This window comes from Corvus kubaryi, unplaced genomic scaffold (genome assembly GCF_017639235.1).
Source record: "Corvus kubaryi isolate FWS band 111438036 unplaced genomic scaffold, C.kubaryi_AGA036_p1.0 66, whole genome shotgun sequence".
NCBI classification, from domain to species: domain Eukaryota; kingdom Metazoa; phylum Chordata; class Aves; order Passeriformes; family Corvidae; genus Corvus; species Corvus kubaryi.
The window spans coordinates 22,687,724-22,704,112 of NW_024582054.1; the positions used below are offsets into that span (position 1 = coordinate 22,687,724).

Below are 16,389 nucleotides of genomic sequence, written 5' to 3' on the forward strand. Positions count from 1 at the left end.
GCTGACTTCAGGAATTAGCTTTTCAGAACCCGGTTTTCAGTGACATTGAGTCTTTTTTGAAATCTAGTAACAGCATCTGCCAGGCTCTATTTTGCCAGCCCTTTTAATGAAGTCTAGTATCTGTTGAATTGGATTCAGGTTCTTGCTGTGAATGGGTGAAAATTACAGTTAGACCATCAGGAAATTGTTACACAAAGCTAAAATATTGATTGTTCTGTATTACTGCTTTAAAAAGCCTGTAAAAGAAAACAGAAAAATCTTAAAAAGCATATTTATTTTTTCCAATTAATGGTTGGGAAAGGGGGGGAAAATGTAGTTCAAACAACTTGCTTTGGGGTATAAGTTAAAATATTAAAAATATCCAAAGGATGTTTGTATATTGACACTTTTTGTTTTCTGGCTGCTTTTTTTAGTGGCAGTTAAGTGGCTGAAGCTACTGTTTGTGTTGGCATTCCTAAAGTTTTTTCTAAGAGAAAAAAAAAAAGTTTTAGGGGATTCCTTTGTCCTTAATTTGAATTACCGTTTTATGTAATTCATCTGAACAGCTTTTTTTAAACAAAGTTTTCATTGACACCTAAAGTCCTAAGATCTATATGATTTGTTCAGGTGCTACCAGATTCTTCATTAGTTGATTAAAACCTCATAGCTAAAGGAAGCAGTATAAAACATTTTTCCCAGACATTGCCCCAGTCCCCATGATTACTTGAAGGTTAACTTTTTTTAATGTACACTTTTAACATATTTTTTTCCTGATGTGCCTTTTTTTTTTTTTTTCTGGTGAGCAAAGGGACATTTGTGCTCAAACTTGCATTGTGACTTAATTCTTGATTACAAACAAATTATAGTACTTAGAATTGTTATAAAATGGGTTTAACTTGTGGAATATTATATCATGTTTTGTGGATTCTGATCAATTTTCAGTTTAGATGTTCTTTTTTAAATACTTAGTCATTATGGAAATGAGGAGTGAAATCTTGAGGAGATGATGATGAGAAATAATGGCAGTAAAATTGAAGTTTGAAGAACTGTAGTTTTTCTACATGTAATAAGTAGGTAGTTAGCCTTGTGGAAATATTTCTCATTTTGTATGATAGAAATAGTATATAAGAGATATAAACATGCATGACTGATACTACAGCAATATACCAAGGAATGCTATGCCTGCCAAGAGTGCAGGTTTTTTTCATTTCTGCTGTCAGCTTGACTTTTTGACATGGAGGGTTCTCTTTACTTTGGGCTTTATGAGAGTGAAGGAGCCCAAACTGATGATGATACAGCTTTTGCCCTAGTAGAATGAAAAAAATAATTAAGGGGAAATAATGCTAATGGATATGAAAAGTTGGTGATAGGTAGTTTACTGGTGTCCTTAATAGGACAGATTTAACACAGTAATTTGGGATGTGAATGCTAACACTAGGCTTAACTTTTTATTTCTTAGTATGTATCTCTTGTCTGCTACTCTGATGAGAAAAAATAAATAATTTTGTTTTGTTTTCTTTCTGTCATTAACTTTATCTAATTGCCTTTATTAGTCCCGTTACAACCCAGGGATCACAAACACAGCAGCTACAGAAGCATTATGGCATTACCTCACCAATCAGTTTAGCTGCCCCCAAGGAGTTTGACTGCATGCTTACCCAGAAATTAATTGAAACCCTTAAACCTTATGGCGTATTTGAAGAGGAAGAAGAGCTGCAACGCAGGTGAGTGAACGCTGGTTTTTGTCCTGTCATGAGGTTCATGTATGACTATTGAACCCCAAGTGTTTGTGTTCTTTCAAATGCTTTCTTAAAAGCCTAGTGAAATTATCAGCTTAATTTTTCTCAGTTAAGAGGAATACCTCAAAACAGAGAGGAATTAAAATGATCTTTAAATTTCAGAGGCTGTATTGCATTTTTTCCCCTTCATCAGTACTTTATTGTAATGGACCTTATACTTTTTTTTTCCTTACTAAGCTTTCTAGAGTTGTTTTTTTTTTTTTCCTCTCGGTACTGCTTATCACTGTTCTTCTAGGTGCATGTGCTGTATGAATTAAAGTTTTAGTTTGAAAATGAGTAGAATTCATGTGCGTATGCCTTGCATGCTTGCATTTTTTTTTGAACTTAAATCTCTTGAATGTCTCTAAGTGGAAAAAAATAGTGGGAATGTTGTAAGAGTAACTTTCTTTCAGTAGATATATATATAAACAAGATCTCTAATTAGATCTGTAATGTTACTCCAGTTGACTTACTGTGTAATGATGATCACAGTCTTTAAAAAATTCTGCTAGTTTTGTCTTAGTTTGTAACCCATCATTCTGCTGTTTCATTAATAGGATTCTAATTTTGGGAAAATTAAATAACTTGGTAAAGGAATGGATCCGGGAAATCAGTGAAAGCAAGGTATGGATGTATTTTACGTGGAGTTGCCAATACTGTGATTCTAAGACTGCTGTAGGAAGATATTCCATAATAGGTTCCTGTACTAAATGGGATGAACCTTAGATTTGGGGATCAAAACAAATACCATCCTCATATAGTTTCTTTTGTTTACAGGCAGCATTGCCCCTTGGTAGAACCTTGTCAAAGAAAGAAATTCATAAATGTTACTTGACTTTTTCTCAAAAGTCGTGCATATAGTACTGTATTAATTACGTGCTTAGATTATTTGCCTTTGTAAAGCAGTAGTAGATCTTAAAATGTACATCCTGCATCTTTGTGGTCTGTGGTCTTTAATATCAATCCTGCAATGTTACTTTTGTAACATTAATGCTGATAGTGTTTTTGCCAGCTTATAGTAATCCCTGTCCCCACACATCTTTTTTGAATGATTATAGACTTGCATGATTATAGATTTTTTTTTTTTTTTTTTTAGAGTAAACCCCTAATTTTTAAGCTATTTTTTCTTTGTATTTGGGATTGTATTTTTTCTTTACACTTTCCTTATGCAATGAAAATTATATATGAAAAAAATTGTGGACAGGGACAGCCCTGCTAGCTGTGTCTTGATCCTTGAAAACAAAATAGTGAGAGTATCATGACCGGTATAAAATTGAAAGCTACTTAAGTTAATCTAATATACATTGCAAAATAGAAGTTTGGATTTATTTTATCTTCTGCTGTGTAAACATTCATGTAGGGTTTCAGATTGTAGCATTGCATCCTATTGTGAAAGGATAGCCTTCTTTGCCCACAGTAATGTGGATTCAACAGTTTTTTTAAAGACTAGGAACTTTACTAGATGTACCTAAACAATTCCAACATAAATATATAAAATAAATACCTTTCCCAAACCCAAATTTTTATTTAAAGGCTATTGAAAGTAGTAGATACAGTAGACTGTGTTTTGTGTTGCTCTAAATTGGAATCCATCATCAATTTCTGTGTCACTCTAAAAGGCCTGAGTGGTAAGCAAAATGTGTTCGATCTCTGTAGTATTATAAAGCTGTTGCCCCTGAAGTGTAGAATTGGTGCAACAATTACCAGGTTTGAGGCAGTAATATGTAAGGTGGTTGAAATGTTACAAATGGTCCAAGTGGCAAACATATCTCAGTCTTTTCTATAAATACTGAGATTATTTCAGTCGTTCAACAGCATAAATTTTGTGCAATGTTTTTCCTCTTGCTTGAAAATAAATTGTGTTGTTATAACTTTTTAAGGTAAAATAACCTTTTTTTTTTTCTCCATTTAGAATCTTCCTCAATCTGTAATAGAAAACGTTGGAGGAAAAATTTTTACGTTTGGATCCTATAGATTAGGGGTTCATACAAAAGGTAACATTTCCTTTTGTGATAGAAATCCATGTGTTTAAGCTAATGATTGATCTTGCTGTATTTTGAGGTGATGTTAGATTTCTTAATTTTTTTAGTTAACCATCTCTAGTCTTCATTCTAAATAAAATAAATATATTCCTATATTATGTTTTCATCGTGGATTGAGAAACGGACAAAAACGTTGGAAATTATTTAAAGATAGAGGAAGTTGTATACTTATATTTTCATGTTTTGTTCTTTGAAAATTACAAGTGTTCTACAATTGAAGCAAGAACGTATGTATTCTCTATGTTTAATGGCCGTGAATTTTTTTTCATTTGGTTTGACTTAGTATTTCAAAAAACACCATTCCACATGATGAGAAACTAAATTTTCCTGCTTAATTATTAATTAAAATTTTTCTGTTCCTGGCATTCTGTGCATGTGAAGTATTTAGCAATTTACTTCTGCTAATTAACAATTTCAGGTGCTGATATTGATGCCCTGTGTGTTGCACCAAGACATGTTGAAAGAAGTGATTTTTTCACATCATTTTATGAAAAATTAAAACAACAAGAAGAAGTGAAAGATCTGAGGGTATGTGAAACTCCTGATACAGCTTGCTGACCTGAGGATTAGGAAAATTAAATAGTGAAAGATGATGCATTAAATAAGTAAATATAACTTTAATGTTAAGGCTTGCAAAGGATTTTTTGTTAACCTGTGGCAAAGCCTATCATAAGGCTTGAAATAAATAGAGATTCTTCCAAATTTTCTCTGCTGACTCTTAATAGATACACTCACTTAAAATTTTGGCTGGCAGAATGATCTCCTAGCACGTGTATTACTATGGCAAAATTTCTTCTTACTCACTAGAAGCAGGCAAATGTAAATGTTAGCTTGAGAGGGTTCAGGACCAAACTTGTGTGCTTTTAATGAAGGCTTTATGCTGCTTTTTTATAACTTCGTGCTGATATAAATAGTTATGGTGGTTGATACTAACTAAACTTTTTGTATTGGCTGTCCACTGTGCATTTGAAAAGGGAAGCTGTATTTTTAGTTTGTTTCATTACTGGATGCTTGTGCAAGATTTTTAGCTTGTAAAGATGAAGATTTCCCTTGTAGTAGTGGAAGACCCGTAGTAATGCACTATTTTGTTTCTGATATACCTCACTGACAAGCCTCCCTGAGTCAACTGGTGGGAACTTTAATCTTGATATTGGCTCAGAGTAAATTTTCTCTGCTCCTATTTTTTTTTTTTTTTAGATGAAGATAGTTGCTGGCGAGTCTTTGTTTGATTTAGTCCTGCTCTCATAAAATAAATGAAACTGTCTCTGCAGCATTCTTCCACTCTATGCATCCTGTAGTTGGTAACCAGGGTAGTGCAAACATCTGGTGGTAACACTGTATGCACTGAAACAACTGTTTTGAATGCTTTATTATCTGAACACCTTTAGTAATCTTTAAATTGACGTGCTCTATTTGAGAGGATTCAGATTTTCAGATTTCTATTTGACTTTGCTGTAAACTCTAACTCCAGGTAATGTAGTTGATTTAACAGCAAGGTATGTATGCTCTTCAGTGTTGTTCAGTGATGCAAGTAACTGTTATGTCAGGGTGTCTTAGCACGTAAATTGTTCCCGCTAGTATTAGGAGTTTGTACATCTCCATCTTTATGGAAACATAGACTTTCTTAGTGGTTGCTCTAGTGAGTGAGTATGAGACACTTGTGAACTTGGTATTTTGTGTAGGATCCATCCTGCCAACCAGCAATGTTAAGGTAACCTTAACTGAAGTTTGAGCACAGACAAATGTTGTCTCCACCTTTTGTTAAGAACTGAAACACTCTTGAAACAGTTTATCCTCCAACAGTTCAGAGTATTTCTTATTTGGAAGTAGGCAGTGTCCTTTGCTTTTACAAAAGCAATGTGCTACAGATTTGCATTTAGTTAGATGATCAGTTCAGGAAAATAGAATTCATAGCTGATTCCAGAGTAGATTCATCGTGATATTGTTTGACAAAACACCGTATTATTGACGACATTTTAAAAACATGCTTGACCTCTGGAGACTGGTGACTTGAAATTGCTTTAGGTGAAGTCAGGCTGCATAGTTACACAGTTTTCTCTTTTCTTATACTAACTGTAGAAACAGAAATAAGAGGCCTTTTAGAGCAAGAATCCCCGTAGCTTGGACTTGAAATACTTAGAAGTATTTTTGAGGAGTAAAAGATGCTTGATCATGTCTTGAGTTTAGGGAGAAAGAGGGTTGGACCTTGAAGTGACATCATCAGAGCTGGTTGGTATGAGTTTGCATTATAATTAACATTTAGACAGCTGCAGCACATAGTAGGTCAGTGCTTACTGCGTAAAGTCTCAATAGTGGAGAGAGACATTGCTGATAAAAATCAACCTGAAAACAGAAAAGTATTGGTATAAATAGCATTTCATTATGATTGTCTAGACCTGGTAGTTATTGTTTGTAAATGTTCTCTGTACTGAAAATAAAATACAACTTTTTTTCCCCCAGGCTGTTGAAGAAGCTTTTGTCCCAGTTATTAAACTTTGTTTTGATGGAATAGAGGTAAAGATCATATTTTAATTTGTTTTGGTAGAATATGGTTAAAACAAGTTTTTTAGATCTTAATAACTCATTATTCACTCATATGAATGCTGTTAAAGTGACTCTCTGAAGTTCATACCTAAGATTTTGACAACAGTCTTCAGTTGTATAATTTGAAGTGGAGATTTAAGACTGAAACAAGTTTTTCTTGATGGACTTGAAGCTTTGTGCATAATATTTCCCTGTTCTTTTTTTTTGTCACTGCTACCCAGTTGTACTGATTAGTTTGCTGATCTGTAGAATACCAGTATTGGCATTATTTAGACTTAACATTTAATAAAACTTATATTTGTAAATAATATGGCTTCAGAATTTTTTTTGACTGCTAATGATTAGCTATCCAAACATGAAAGATTTGCCTCATTATCCTACATTGTAGAAAGTTGTGGTCTTTAACTAGTTCTCAAAAATATACCACTGAAGGCAAGCTGGGTATTCCTTTTGTCCTGATCTCTTAACATATCTGTAAACCCATGACCAAAACAATGGTTTTGGTGGGTGTAGCCTGATGGATCAGCTGTCGTGGAGCACTGAACTTGCTTAACTTGATTTTTGCTAAGGAAACAGGAATGGTGATTTCAAGAGATACTCTGTTAATTCTTCTCAAACTGTTATAGTCAAACTTTCATCTTTTGGTGACAAGACAAAAACATATCAACTCTTTATACACACAGTTCATGAGACATATAGTTGGATTATGTCAACGTTGTCAAGTAGCTGGTGGGTCCAAGAGGGTTGGTTTACGGAGGGGAAAGAATTCCCATGCTAATCTTCAGCAAATGACATGGTGTAGTACTATTGTACACAAGATGAGCAATTCCTTGTCTCCCAGTCTGTGATTTTTGTATCTGTTAGCCATTTTATTACTGTCCATATACAGTTGGGTGTTAGGAACATTTTTCTGGAGAATCTTTTCTGTTTACATAGCTTAGGTGTTCATTCTAGATACCGAAACTTGCCATAGCTGTCTTCTGGTCAGTTTGGTTTTTATATGCTGTTTTTGTTTTTGTTTTTTTTTTTCCTCCAGTCATTTACATTCAAGCCAGAGTTGTGTTTCCTTTTTAAAAAATGAATTTTGAAATACAAGACCAAATAGGGGAAAAAAAGGACTGTTTGTTCTAGAAGAAGTAGCATCTTGTTCCAATATAGTAATTTATGATGGGCTTTGATGGGCTTAGGTTTATTACTGAGACTTAACCCATGTTGCTGACAGTGCATGAGAGTTCTTTTTCTTCTATCATAAGCACCCTCTTTGTATATACCAGTGTTGTTGGACCTCAGTTTCTGATAGTTGTGTTTGTGCCGAACTATATCAGTATGAAAAGATTTTAATTTAATTTGCCTTTTGCTAACCCAGGCAAAACATGCCAGAAGTTAGAACTGAGGAAAAGGGCTTTAGTTTTATGGTGATCCTGTTATTAAAGCTTAGGAAATTTCTGACAATAAGTTTTTACATGCACATTTTATGTTCTTGTTTAGAATAAATAACTCCATTTTTTTGTTCTTCCTGTAGAGTACTTTGTATTTGATTGCCAGCTACCTCTCCCCAAGTTACATAGGACAGACTGTTAATTTCTTTATTTGAAAACAAATGTCAATGAGCTTTGAATCTTTAGAGGTGCTAGACGTTCTAGATAAGAGAGCAGAACTTTAAGCTGAAGTTAAGTTTGAACTTGAAGTTGTTTTACACTGAGAAGTAGTACTTCTGACTGAAGTAGGAACTTCTGTATGTAATATAGATGGTTGATAAGACCAGCTGTTAAAGACTTTGAAATACAAAATGCCCTGAATACTTTGGAAATACTTTTCTGTGGAGAAGTGCTTCATAGTTTAAAACGGATGGATGCAAAGTTTTAAGTACCTACAAAAAGTCTTTAAGATGTCTTCAGCTTCACTTTATCTGAAATAATTTTAATGTAACTAAACCAGTTTTGTTCTTGGTGCAATAGTACTAGGTATTTCATTGTCTTGTAGGTCAAGTGATAACCACTTTGATTAAAAGCTTCGTTTGGTGAAGTACCTTTGTAGCCTTGCAGAAAGGCTACTGATATGCTGATAAGTGGCTGAGTATCAAGGCTGCTTGATATTCTCATCAACTAACTGACTGACTGAAGGGCAAACTGACTTCTCTACTCTGTGGTGTCCTTGTGTGCAGGGCAATGTAAAACTCTAGCTCTGTGCTGAATAGTATTTTAGATGTTCTTGGCCTAGAAAAACTAAGTATTGCAGAAGTAGTAGCAAAGAAATTACACATAGTTTCTAAATGTATACACTTGCTCAGCAGTTTGCTGAATTTTCAGAATCTTTTCTGTAATCAGATACCTAGACTCTTCATAGACACTGGTCTTTATATAGAGTCAGCTAGTTACATATGTGATTTACAGGGCTAGATGGGGGAAGGTATCCTACTCTTTCTCTAATTCCATGGTAATTTTCATGGAATCATAGAATATGCTGGGTTGGGAGGGACCCATCAGGATCATCGAAGTCCAACTCCCAGCCCTGTGTAGGACGTCGTAAGAGTCACACCACGAGCCTCAGAGTGTTCTCCAAATGCTTCTTGAACTCTTATCAGGCTTGGGGCTGATACCACTGGCCTGGGGAGCCTGTTGCAGTGCCCAGCCACCCTCTGGGTAAAAAAAAGCTTTCCCTGATGTGTGATCTAAGCCTCCCCTGGCTCAGCTTCATGCTGTTTCCTTGAGTCCTGTCACTGGTTGTGAGAGCGAAGAGATCAGTGCCTGTTTGTGGTCTTCAACATCCTCATGAGGGAAAGCAATAAGGACTCCCCTCAGTCTTTTGGATATTTGAGAATATTTAGGTTAAAACCAGGATTCATGTTTTCATAGCTTGTTCTGATGTTGGTAGGAGTTTGTATTCTGGACCTAGCAGTGATGCTTGTTCCCAAATGATTTTTATTTACATTGACAGCATAGTTTTTGTGTGTGTGCTGGTTCTATATTAATCTAAATGTGTATTTTATCCTCTTGGAAAAGGAGCCATAAGATAGATGAAGCATCTGAAAATGTTTCTTTTAGTGTCTGTGAAGGATCTTAGTATATATATTTTTAAAGGGATTCTTTGTGCTAGGAAGACTACTGTTAGTAAACTTGATGAAAATTACTTACAGAATTCTACAGAAGAAAGAACAGTTTTCTAATGTCTTACCTCTTTTTTTTGTTCTTAAGATTGATATTTTGTTTGCAAGATTAGCACTGCAAACTATTCCTGAGGACTTAGATCTACGAGACGACAGCCTACTTAAAAATTTAGACATTAGATGCATACGAAGTCTTAATGGTATGTATGTCCTGTTTTGTAAATCAACTTGTCTAATCTTGAAATAATTATCCTAGGTTCTTTGATACAGTAGTTGTGGATTTGACTGAAAATACAGCAACTTCACATTTAGAAATAAAGTTATAGCCAGTTTTATATATCCTTCTGGAGAGAAGGGTTGTGTCTTGTTGGCCAGACTGCTTATGATTTTTTTCTCTTGGTATATGGTTCTAGAAATGAATGGGACTTGCAAGACTTTTGGAGCATTATGCATTTCTGTAAATAAAGATGTGTGGTTTTTTTTTAATTTGTGTTTGCATAAACATACATGAAATTGCTTCAGTTATAATTTGGAGATATCAAAATGGTGTCAGTTTGAGGTCAGGTCTTTAGTAGTTTACTAGCTTGTGTAACCCTTAACTTCTCTCTAATACCTTAGCTTAAAAAATCGTTATTTATGTACGGGATGATAGGGGCTTTAGCCTGGCTGCAGCTTGATGGGGAAGAGGAGCATGTTTGCATGAGGAGCACTGATTGTTGTTATAAGCTAAAACGTTGATAATTGAGATTATCACAGCCACTTAAACTGTTTTGTGAAATTCCCATCTGTGCAATCTCTAGAATTCAGTTGCCTCTTACTTACTTTGAAAGTAGTCTTAGGTAATACTATTTTCTTGTCAACAGCTCTCTGCAACTACTGAGTAACAATGAAGTACTCCTTATTCTTTATTATAAATGCCCTAAAATCAAGCAGTTAATACTGCTATCTATAATGTTAACAGTCTGAAAATATCCCATCAAAGTAGCAGTCCATTAGTTGTAGTATGTTTAAAAACTATTCTTTTTAGCCTGTTCTTAAAAATTCAAAGCTTTGACCTATGACTGGCAGGTTTTCTGTAGGTTCATGAAGACTTACACTTTATTCAGTTGGATTGTGCATTCCATGATATACTGCATGTATTCATGTAACAGCAGAACTTGTTTGTTTCTTCAACAGCTTACATAGTTCATTAATAACAAAAATCAAGTAGCAGTCCAAAACTGTAGTCATGTGCTCATGAATTGGCTGAGTCTGCTATAAAACACTAAAAATGAAAAAAAGACACATGAAAATATGTTAAGCTTTCTAATTGAAAACAAAAGTGATCAGAATATGAAACGAATTTCCAGCATGCTCATCTAAAAAGTTTGGTAGTTTTGAAGGTGAGGGAGGATAAGCAAGCTAAAAACTTTGGAGGCAGCAACTGTAATTGATTCTTTCTTTTGCAGGTTGCCGCGTAACCGATGAAATTCTGCATCTAGTACCAAACATTGACAACTTCAGGTTAACACTGAGAGCTATCAAATTGTGGGCAAAACGTAAGCAGTTTTATTTCAAAATTTGTGAAGTTTTCACTACGTCTTCTGGTTACTGATATCTCTCTCCTTTTGTCTCTTCTCAATCCACAGGCCACAACATCTATTCCAATATACTAGGTTTCCTTGGTGGTGTTTCCTGGGCTATGCTAGTAGCAAGAACTTGCCAGCTTTATCCAAATGCAATAGCATCAACTCTTGTACATAAATTTTTCTTGGTATTTTCTAAATGGTATGTTTTTTTTTGTTGTTTTTTTGGTTTGTTTTTAATTTAGATTAAACTAAAATAAAATTGTTTGTAGACACTAAATTTTAGTCCTGTTTTTATGGTACCATTTTCAGCTGTTACCAGATTAAGTTAAATTAGAAGCATTGTTCTTGCCACCAGAAAGTTGTCAGCTTAGTTTTTCAATAAGTCATCCAACATGTCATGTTTTTAAAGTATCTGAACCAAAACCACCCAGTTCTTAATTAAAATTTTCTCAAGTATTTTTTGTAACTCAACAATACTCTTCAGATAAAATACTTTTATAGTAGAAAATAATAGCAGATAGCCCAAAATTTAAAGTTTTAATATTCAGATACTGGGATAATGGATAAAGGAGGTATGCCAGTATCTGGTTTAGGCACATAGCTTAAATGCAATTTAAGAGAACCAGTGGCAAAAATACGGGTTTTAATCTTGTCAGTGTGGAGTGGTAGGTGTTTCAGAATTACATGCTATTTCGTGCTCTTGAGCTAGTTAGCTCAGAAAGATGGTTTGAATAACTGATGGGGACATTCCAAGTAAATTTAGAACAAATGGGACAAAAGTGAACTTTGCAGATTACAAATGAATACTGTTTTTCTTGAAAGACCGTGTCTGGATACCTTTATTCTTCATGAGACACTGACAGATTTTAAGCATCATTTACCAAGGTGTTGCTTTACTTCAAGTATAGTGTCTTTTCTTCTTAATGTGAAGATAATTTGCACACTTTCACTGCCTTGTGTTCATAGGCTTTTTAGCCTCCTTGAGGTATGTAGTGTTTAGTAATATTTTGCCACACTAAGCTAATAGAGGGGAATTGATTGCAATCTCTGTTTAATGTGTTTCTTGGACTTCTCTCCATTTTGTACATGCATAGCGTAGGAGCATTAATGTACAAATTCCAACAGATTAACCAACTTCTGCTCGTTACAGGAAGATAACTTTTATTCGGGGGGGTAAGATGACTTGAAGAACAAGAGTTACATTTTAGTGTTTCATTCAGCAAGGTTTCTTTCTCTCTTGATTATAATTTTCTTTTAATACATATGGTTTGTAATGATGCTATACGGTGTAATTGTGCTAGCTATTTGTTCTGTAGTTTGTCCATGAAACAGCTAGCTTGAAGATGGACCCAATGTCAGTCTTCACAGAGAAATTTCTCTTTGATTGATATATTTCAGGAATAATTTAGAGGAGTTTAAATTAATTACCTGAACCAGTGATTATAAACCTCCAAGACTACAGAAAATTCCTTGTTCTGATGCCCTGGAGAAGCTAATTGGAGTTATATTGTAGTTCAGCAATACACCTTATTTAAACAACCCTAGTTAAACCAGCCTAGTCTTGAGGAAATGGTGCTTTATCTTGAGAGCAGAGTTAAGAAGGATTGCATTCAAAAGTATTGTTTGTTGAACGTACATGGTTGTATCCAACAGTCTTATTCAGTGCTACAATCTTTTTGAACAGGGAATGGCCAAATCCAGTGCTATTGAAACAGCCAGAAGAATGCAATCTTAATTTGCCTGTATGGGACCCAAGGGTTAGTGTGTTATTTTTTCCCCTCTAAGTCACACTGTACAATAAATCTGGTTGCTTAAAAATTCCTAGGTGAACTTCATTTTGGGTTTATTGAACTTAATGTTGTGGTGTTGTAGCTTCATAAGTAACTTCTAATCTCCTGAGAATAGAACAAAGTTACCCTAATTTTTTGAATTGATGGCTTGAAGCACACTTGCTGAACAATGTACTTTTTCTCCCAATTTTTGCAGTAAGTGATCTTAATAAAAATTCGGTGTGAATAGTTACATGTCTAAAGCAATGCATTTTTTGAAAATTGCTAATCTTAAAATGGTTTGCTTATGATTTAAAGCCTATTACTTTTGCAAGTATCTTGAATTCACTTCAGTGCAAGTCACAGCTGGGTAGGCTTGGTTCCATATAGTTGTAGTAAAGTGTCTTTTCATCTTGCACCAAAGAAGATCATAACTTGAAGTCTTTTAGTTGTTTTGTATATTGTTTATAATGTTTAATCTCCGTCTTTGTAGCACTTACATTAAGGACACTGGACATTAATGTCCTTCGGGGAGTCAGTGAAACAGCTTGCAGCAGATGCATGGCTCCCATTGTGTGCTTTCAGTAGGGCATAATATGAGTGTGCTCAATGCTATTTTGTCAATCATAGAACAGTTGATATTCAACTAATCTTTATTTTGATGAATAGCATAAGCTTCAGAGGTTGAGTTGTATTTCCTTTTGTACTTCAAATCTGTTTTTTCTGATTGACAAAAGTTCACATTTAAATATGTGAAACAGTTGAAAATGTGTTCTTGAGTCTGTTATTCCTGAGACAGGAGGTTTGAGGTCAGTGTGTGACGGGAACTGTCTGTTTTGTAGCAGCTAATCAAAGTGGGTTAAGGTAAAGGCAGGGGTTTATCTTTTATTTACCTTCTACAAGATTGTTACCCTAATAATATTTTAATGTATTTTGCGTGTGTACGTTGTGTCCCTTCTTTTTTGTTACCCTGTCTGCTGTTAAATAAAAGTACGTTAATGCAAGTGATGCTTCTGTCAGGTTGCATAGAGCCTCTTTTCTTAAAATGGCTCTTAGTTTTCAGTAGTGTTACAGAAATAAAGTATAAAATACCTTTCGCAAAGTCTGAAGACAGTCATTCTGCAGAAGGTGCTTATATGGTGATGAGGTGGCCTTGGTTTCATGTGATCACAAACTAATTTCTATTAAAGAGGGAAATTGTTCTGTTTGGTTGGCATTTCTGGATTTAGAAATGCCTGCAGCTTCATCTTGATGTGCTGACAGGTTACAACCCTCCCACATCACTGTCATTCAGAAAGATGTTCTTTGTTCTGTTTTCTAAACTTTTTCTGAACTCGGTCTACAAACTAAGGTCTCTTAGAACTTAAGACTTGGTTGTAGTAAAAGGAGAAATCCAAATCTGTTAACTGATGTGTGTGCTTGAAGAAAACTGATTGGCTGTTGTTATATGTAGGTAAACCCCAGTGATAGGTACCATCTTATGCCTATAATTACACCAGCATACCCACAGCAGAACTCTACGTACAATGTGTCCGTTTCCACACGGATGGTCATGGTTGAGGAATTTAAGCAAGGTAAGTATTATCTTATGCTCTCTATATAAATGTTTTCAAACAGATTTAAAATAGTTTCATTGCAGGTATGCTGTGAAGGGGGAGGTGGGGATGTTAAAAAGCTTGTTGAGACAAGACTTCTGAGGGAGGTAGAACTTGGCCTGTTACACTTAATGTTGCTTAACACTGCGAATTTAGTAGATACTTCTGCAGGTCTGTCCTTCACTCTTAGAAACTGAGGGTAGTGAAATAGAATGCCTTGTGCTCTGAAAATTAGAACTAATGCTATAATTTTATTTTAGTGGCTTAGATTGTGTCATGATAAATGAAAGATTAGCAATAGTAGTTCCACTTGATGCCTGTTTCTAGGCCTAGTCAAGGCAGTGTACTCTCTTGAAGATGAGTCCTCTGGATTTATCCAAATAATGTACTTGAATAATTATAGCAGATAAGAGAAGTTGTTATCAAAGCAAGAAATAGACTTGATGCAGGGAGCAACTACAAGTAGCTTTCTCAGATAGAGCAATACCTTGTTGTCTCACTGTTTCTTTTCCTTGTAAAATGCCTTGCACAAGAGGTGATTCCAACTGAATGGTTACTGTGGCATATGCAAAAAACTAAGTGGAGCTATATTACAACACAGAGTAAAAATATGTGCAATAATCTGATCAATTAACATACATTTCTACACAGATGTAGGTTTTTTAAAAATTAATATTTGTTTAATGAAGGACCAATTAAAGTATGACTGAATTATAAATCTTGTTGATAAATTGCTGTGGATTTGAAGGGAGGAAATAATTTGTAGTAGTCTTTGCTAAGTTAATAAACTGTCTTTACTCTGGATACCAAACTGTATTTTTAAAAAAAAAGTTTAAATTTTTTTTTTTTTTTTATAATTTAGGTCTTGCTATCACAGATGAAATTTTGCTGAGTAAGGCAGAGTGGTCCAAACTTTTTGAAGCTCCAAACTTCTTTCAGAAGTACAAGTATGTATTTTATGGCATGGCAGAATATTTTAAGTTTATCAGTTGAAGTACCTAATAATGCTCTGTAGCACAGGATCATAAATATACATACATTAGATGTCCAAAAAATGTTTTGTTAGGATTTTTCTATAGAGTGGGAGAGTGAATGCACTACTGTCCTTTCTCTTAGAAAGTGAATAATCTCCTCAGGTACTTTGTTGTGTCTTAAACCTGTATTTCAGGTACCTTTTAGTCCCTGAGCAGATATTTAGAATGTCACCAGTTAACTCTGAACTGGTATGCTACCAGTAACATTGAAGACGTGTCATCTGGTTTGACTAATAGAAATGATCTTTAGTGCTGTCAGTAAGCATTCTAAAAATGGGTCTTCCCAGGAAAAAAGATGTTGAAAGAACTTATTCTGAAGGTCAATATTTAAAATGAATAAGTACTTGAAACTGTATGTTTTCTTCTGTCAATACAGTCAACAGTTTACTCTGATAATAAAACATATTTTTGCAATTGTGTTGGCTAACTACCAGCTGTACCAGTTATTACTAGATTTTTTTCATTAAAGCTTAAGGCTCTTGGATCTTTATTAACTTATACCTAGCTTTTCTAATTTTGTAATGTCTCTGAGGGAAGTACTGAAATTCACACTTCACACTTTTAGGGTTTCTAGTAATATGCTTGTGGGGCAGAAGCTTGTTAAATGTATACGGACTTGCTGAAAGTTGTATTTTTACAATAAATATGGATTATTAAAATATGGACTACATCTTCTTTGCCCTCAGTTGAAATTGGAGACCCATTTTTCTTGAATCAAGATCAAATATATATTACACATGTTTGTGTTGGGTGGTTGGTTGGTTTTGTACTAATCTAAACAAGATTGAAATATACAGTTCCCCCATTAAAAGAGACTGATGACCTTCATAATGTGTCTGTGTTTTGTTTCTATACTTTTTGCATGATAAAAACTTTAAAACATTTCGACGGCTTTTGTTGTTCCTTGGAGCTTAAGATTGAAAACATTTAAAAGAACATTATTAAATTATATTATTATTTGAAGTAAAATTGGG

At 34.5% G+C, this 16,389-nt stretch overlaps 1 protein-coding gene across 7 annotated transcripts in view; it reads left to right on the forward strand.

Annotated features, from left to right (window-relative positions):
• The window catches only part of PAPOLA (poly(A) polymerase alpha), a 44,076-nt gene that overhangs the window by 7,290 nt on the left and 20,397 nt on the right, over window positions 1-16,389 (forward strand). For all 7 annotated transcript variants that reach the window (XM_042048331.1, XM_042048332.1, XM_042048334.1 and 4 more), the window contains exons 2-12: window positions 1,533-1,703; window positions 2,315-2,381; window positions 3,670-3,751; window positions 4,218-4,327; window positions 6,260-6,313; window positions 9,538-9,649; window positions 10,898-10,987; window positions 11,078-11,216; window positions 12,702-12,774; window positions 14,240-14,360; window positions 15,244-15,328. In XM_042048331.1, the coding sequence (XP_041904265.1) occupies window positions 1,533-1,703; window positions 2,315-2,381; window positions 3,670-3,751; window positions 4,218-4,327; window positions 6,260-6,313; window positions 9,538-9,649; window positions 10,898-10,987; window positions 11,078-11,216; window positions 12,702-12,774; window positions 14,240-14,360; window positions 15,244-15,328 (1,104 nt within the window). The remainder of the gene's footprint in view (window positions 1-1,532; window positions 1,704-2,314; window positions 2,382-3,669; window positions 3,752-4,217; window positions 4,328-6,259; window positions 6,314-9,537; window positions 9,650-10,897; window positions 10,988-11,077; window positions 11,217-12,701; window positions 12,775-14,239; window positions 14,361-15,243; window positions 15,329-16,389) is intronic.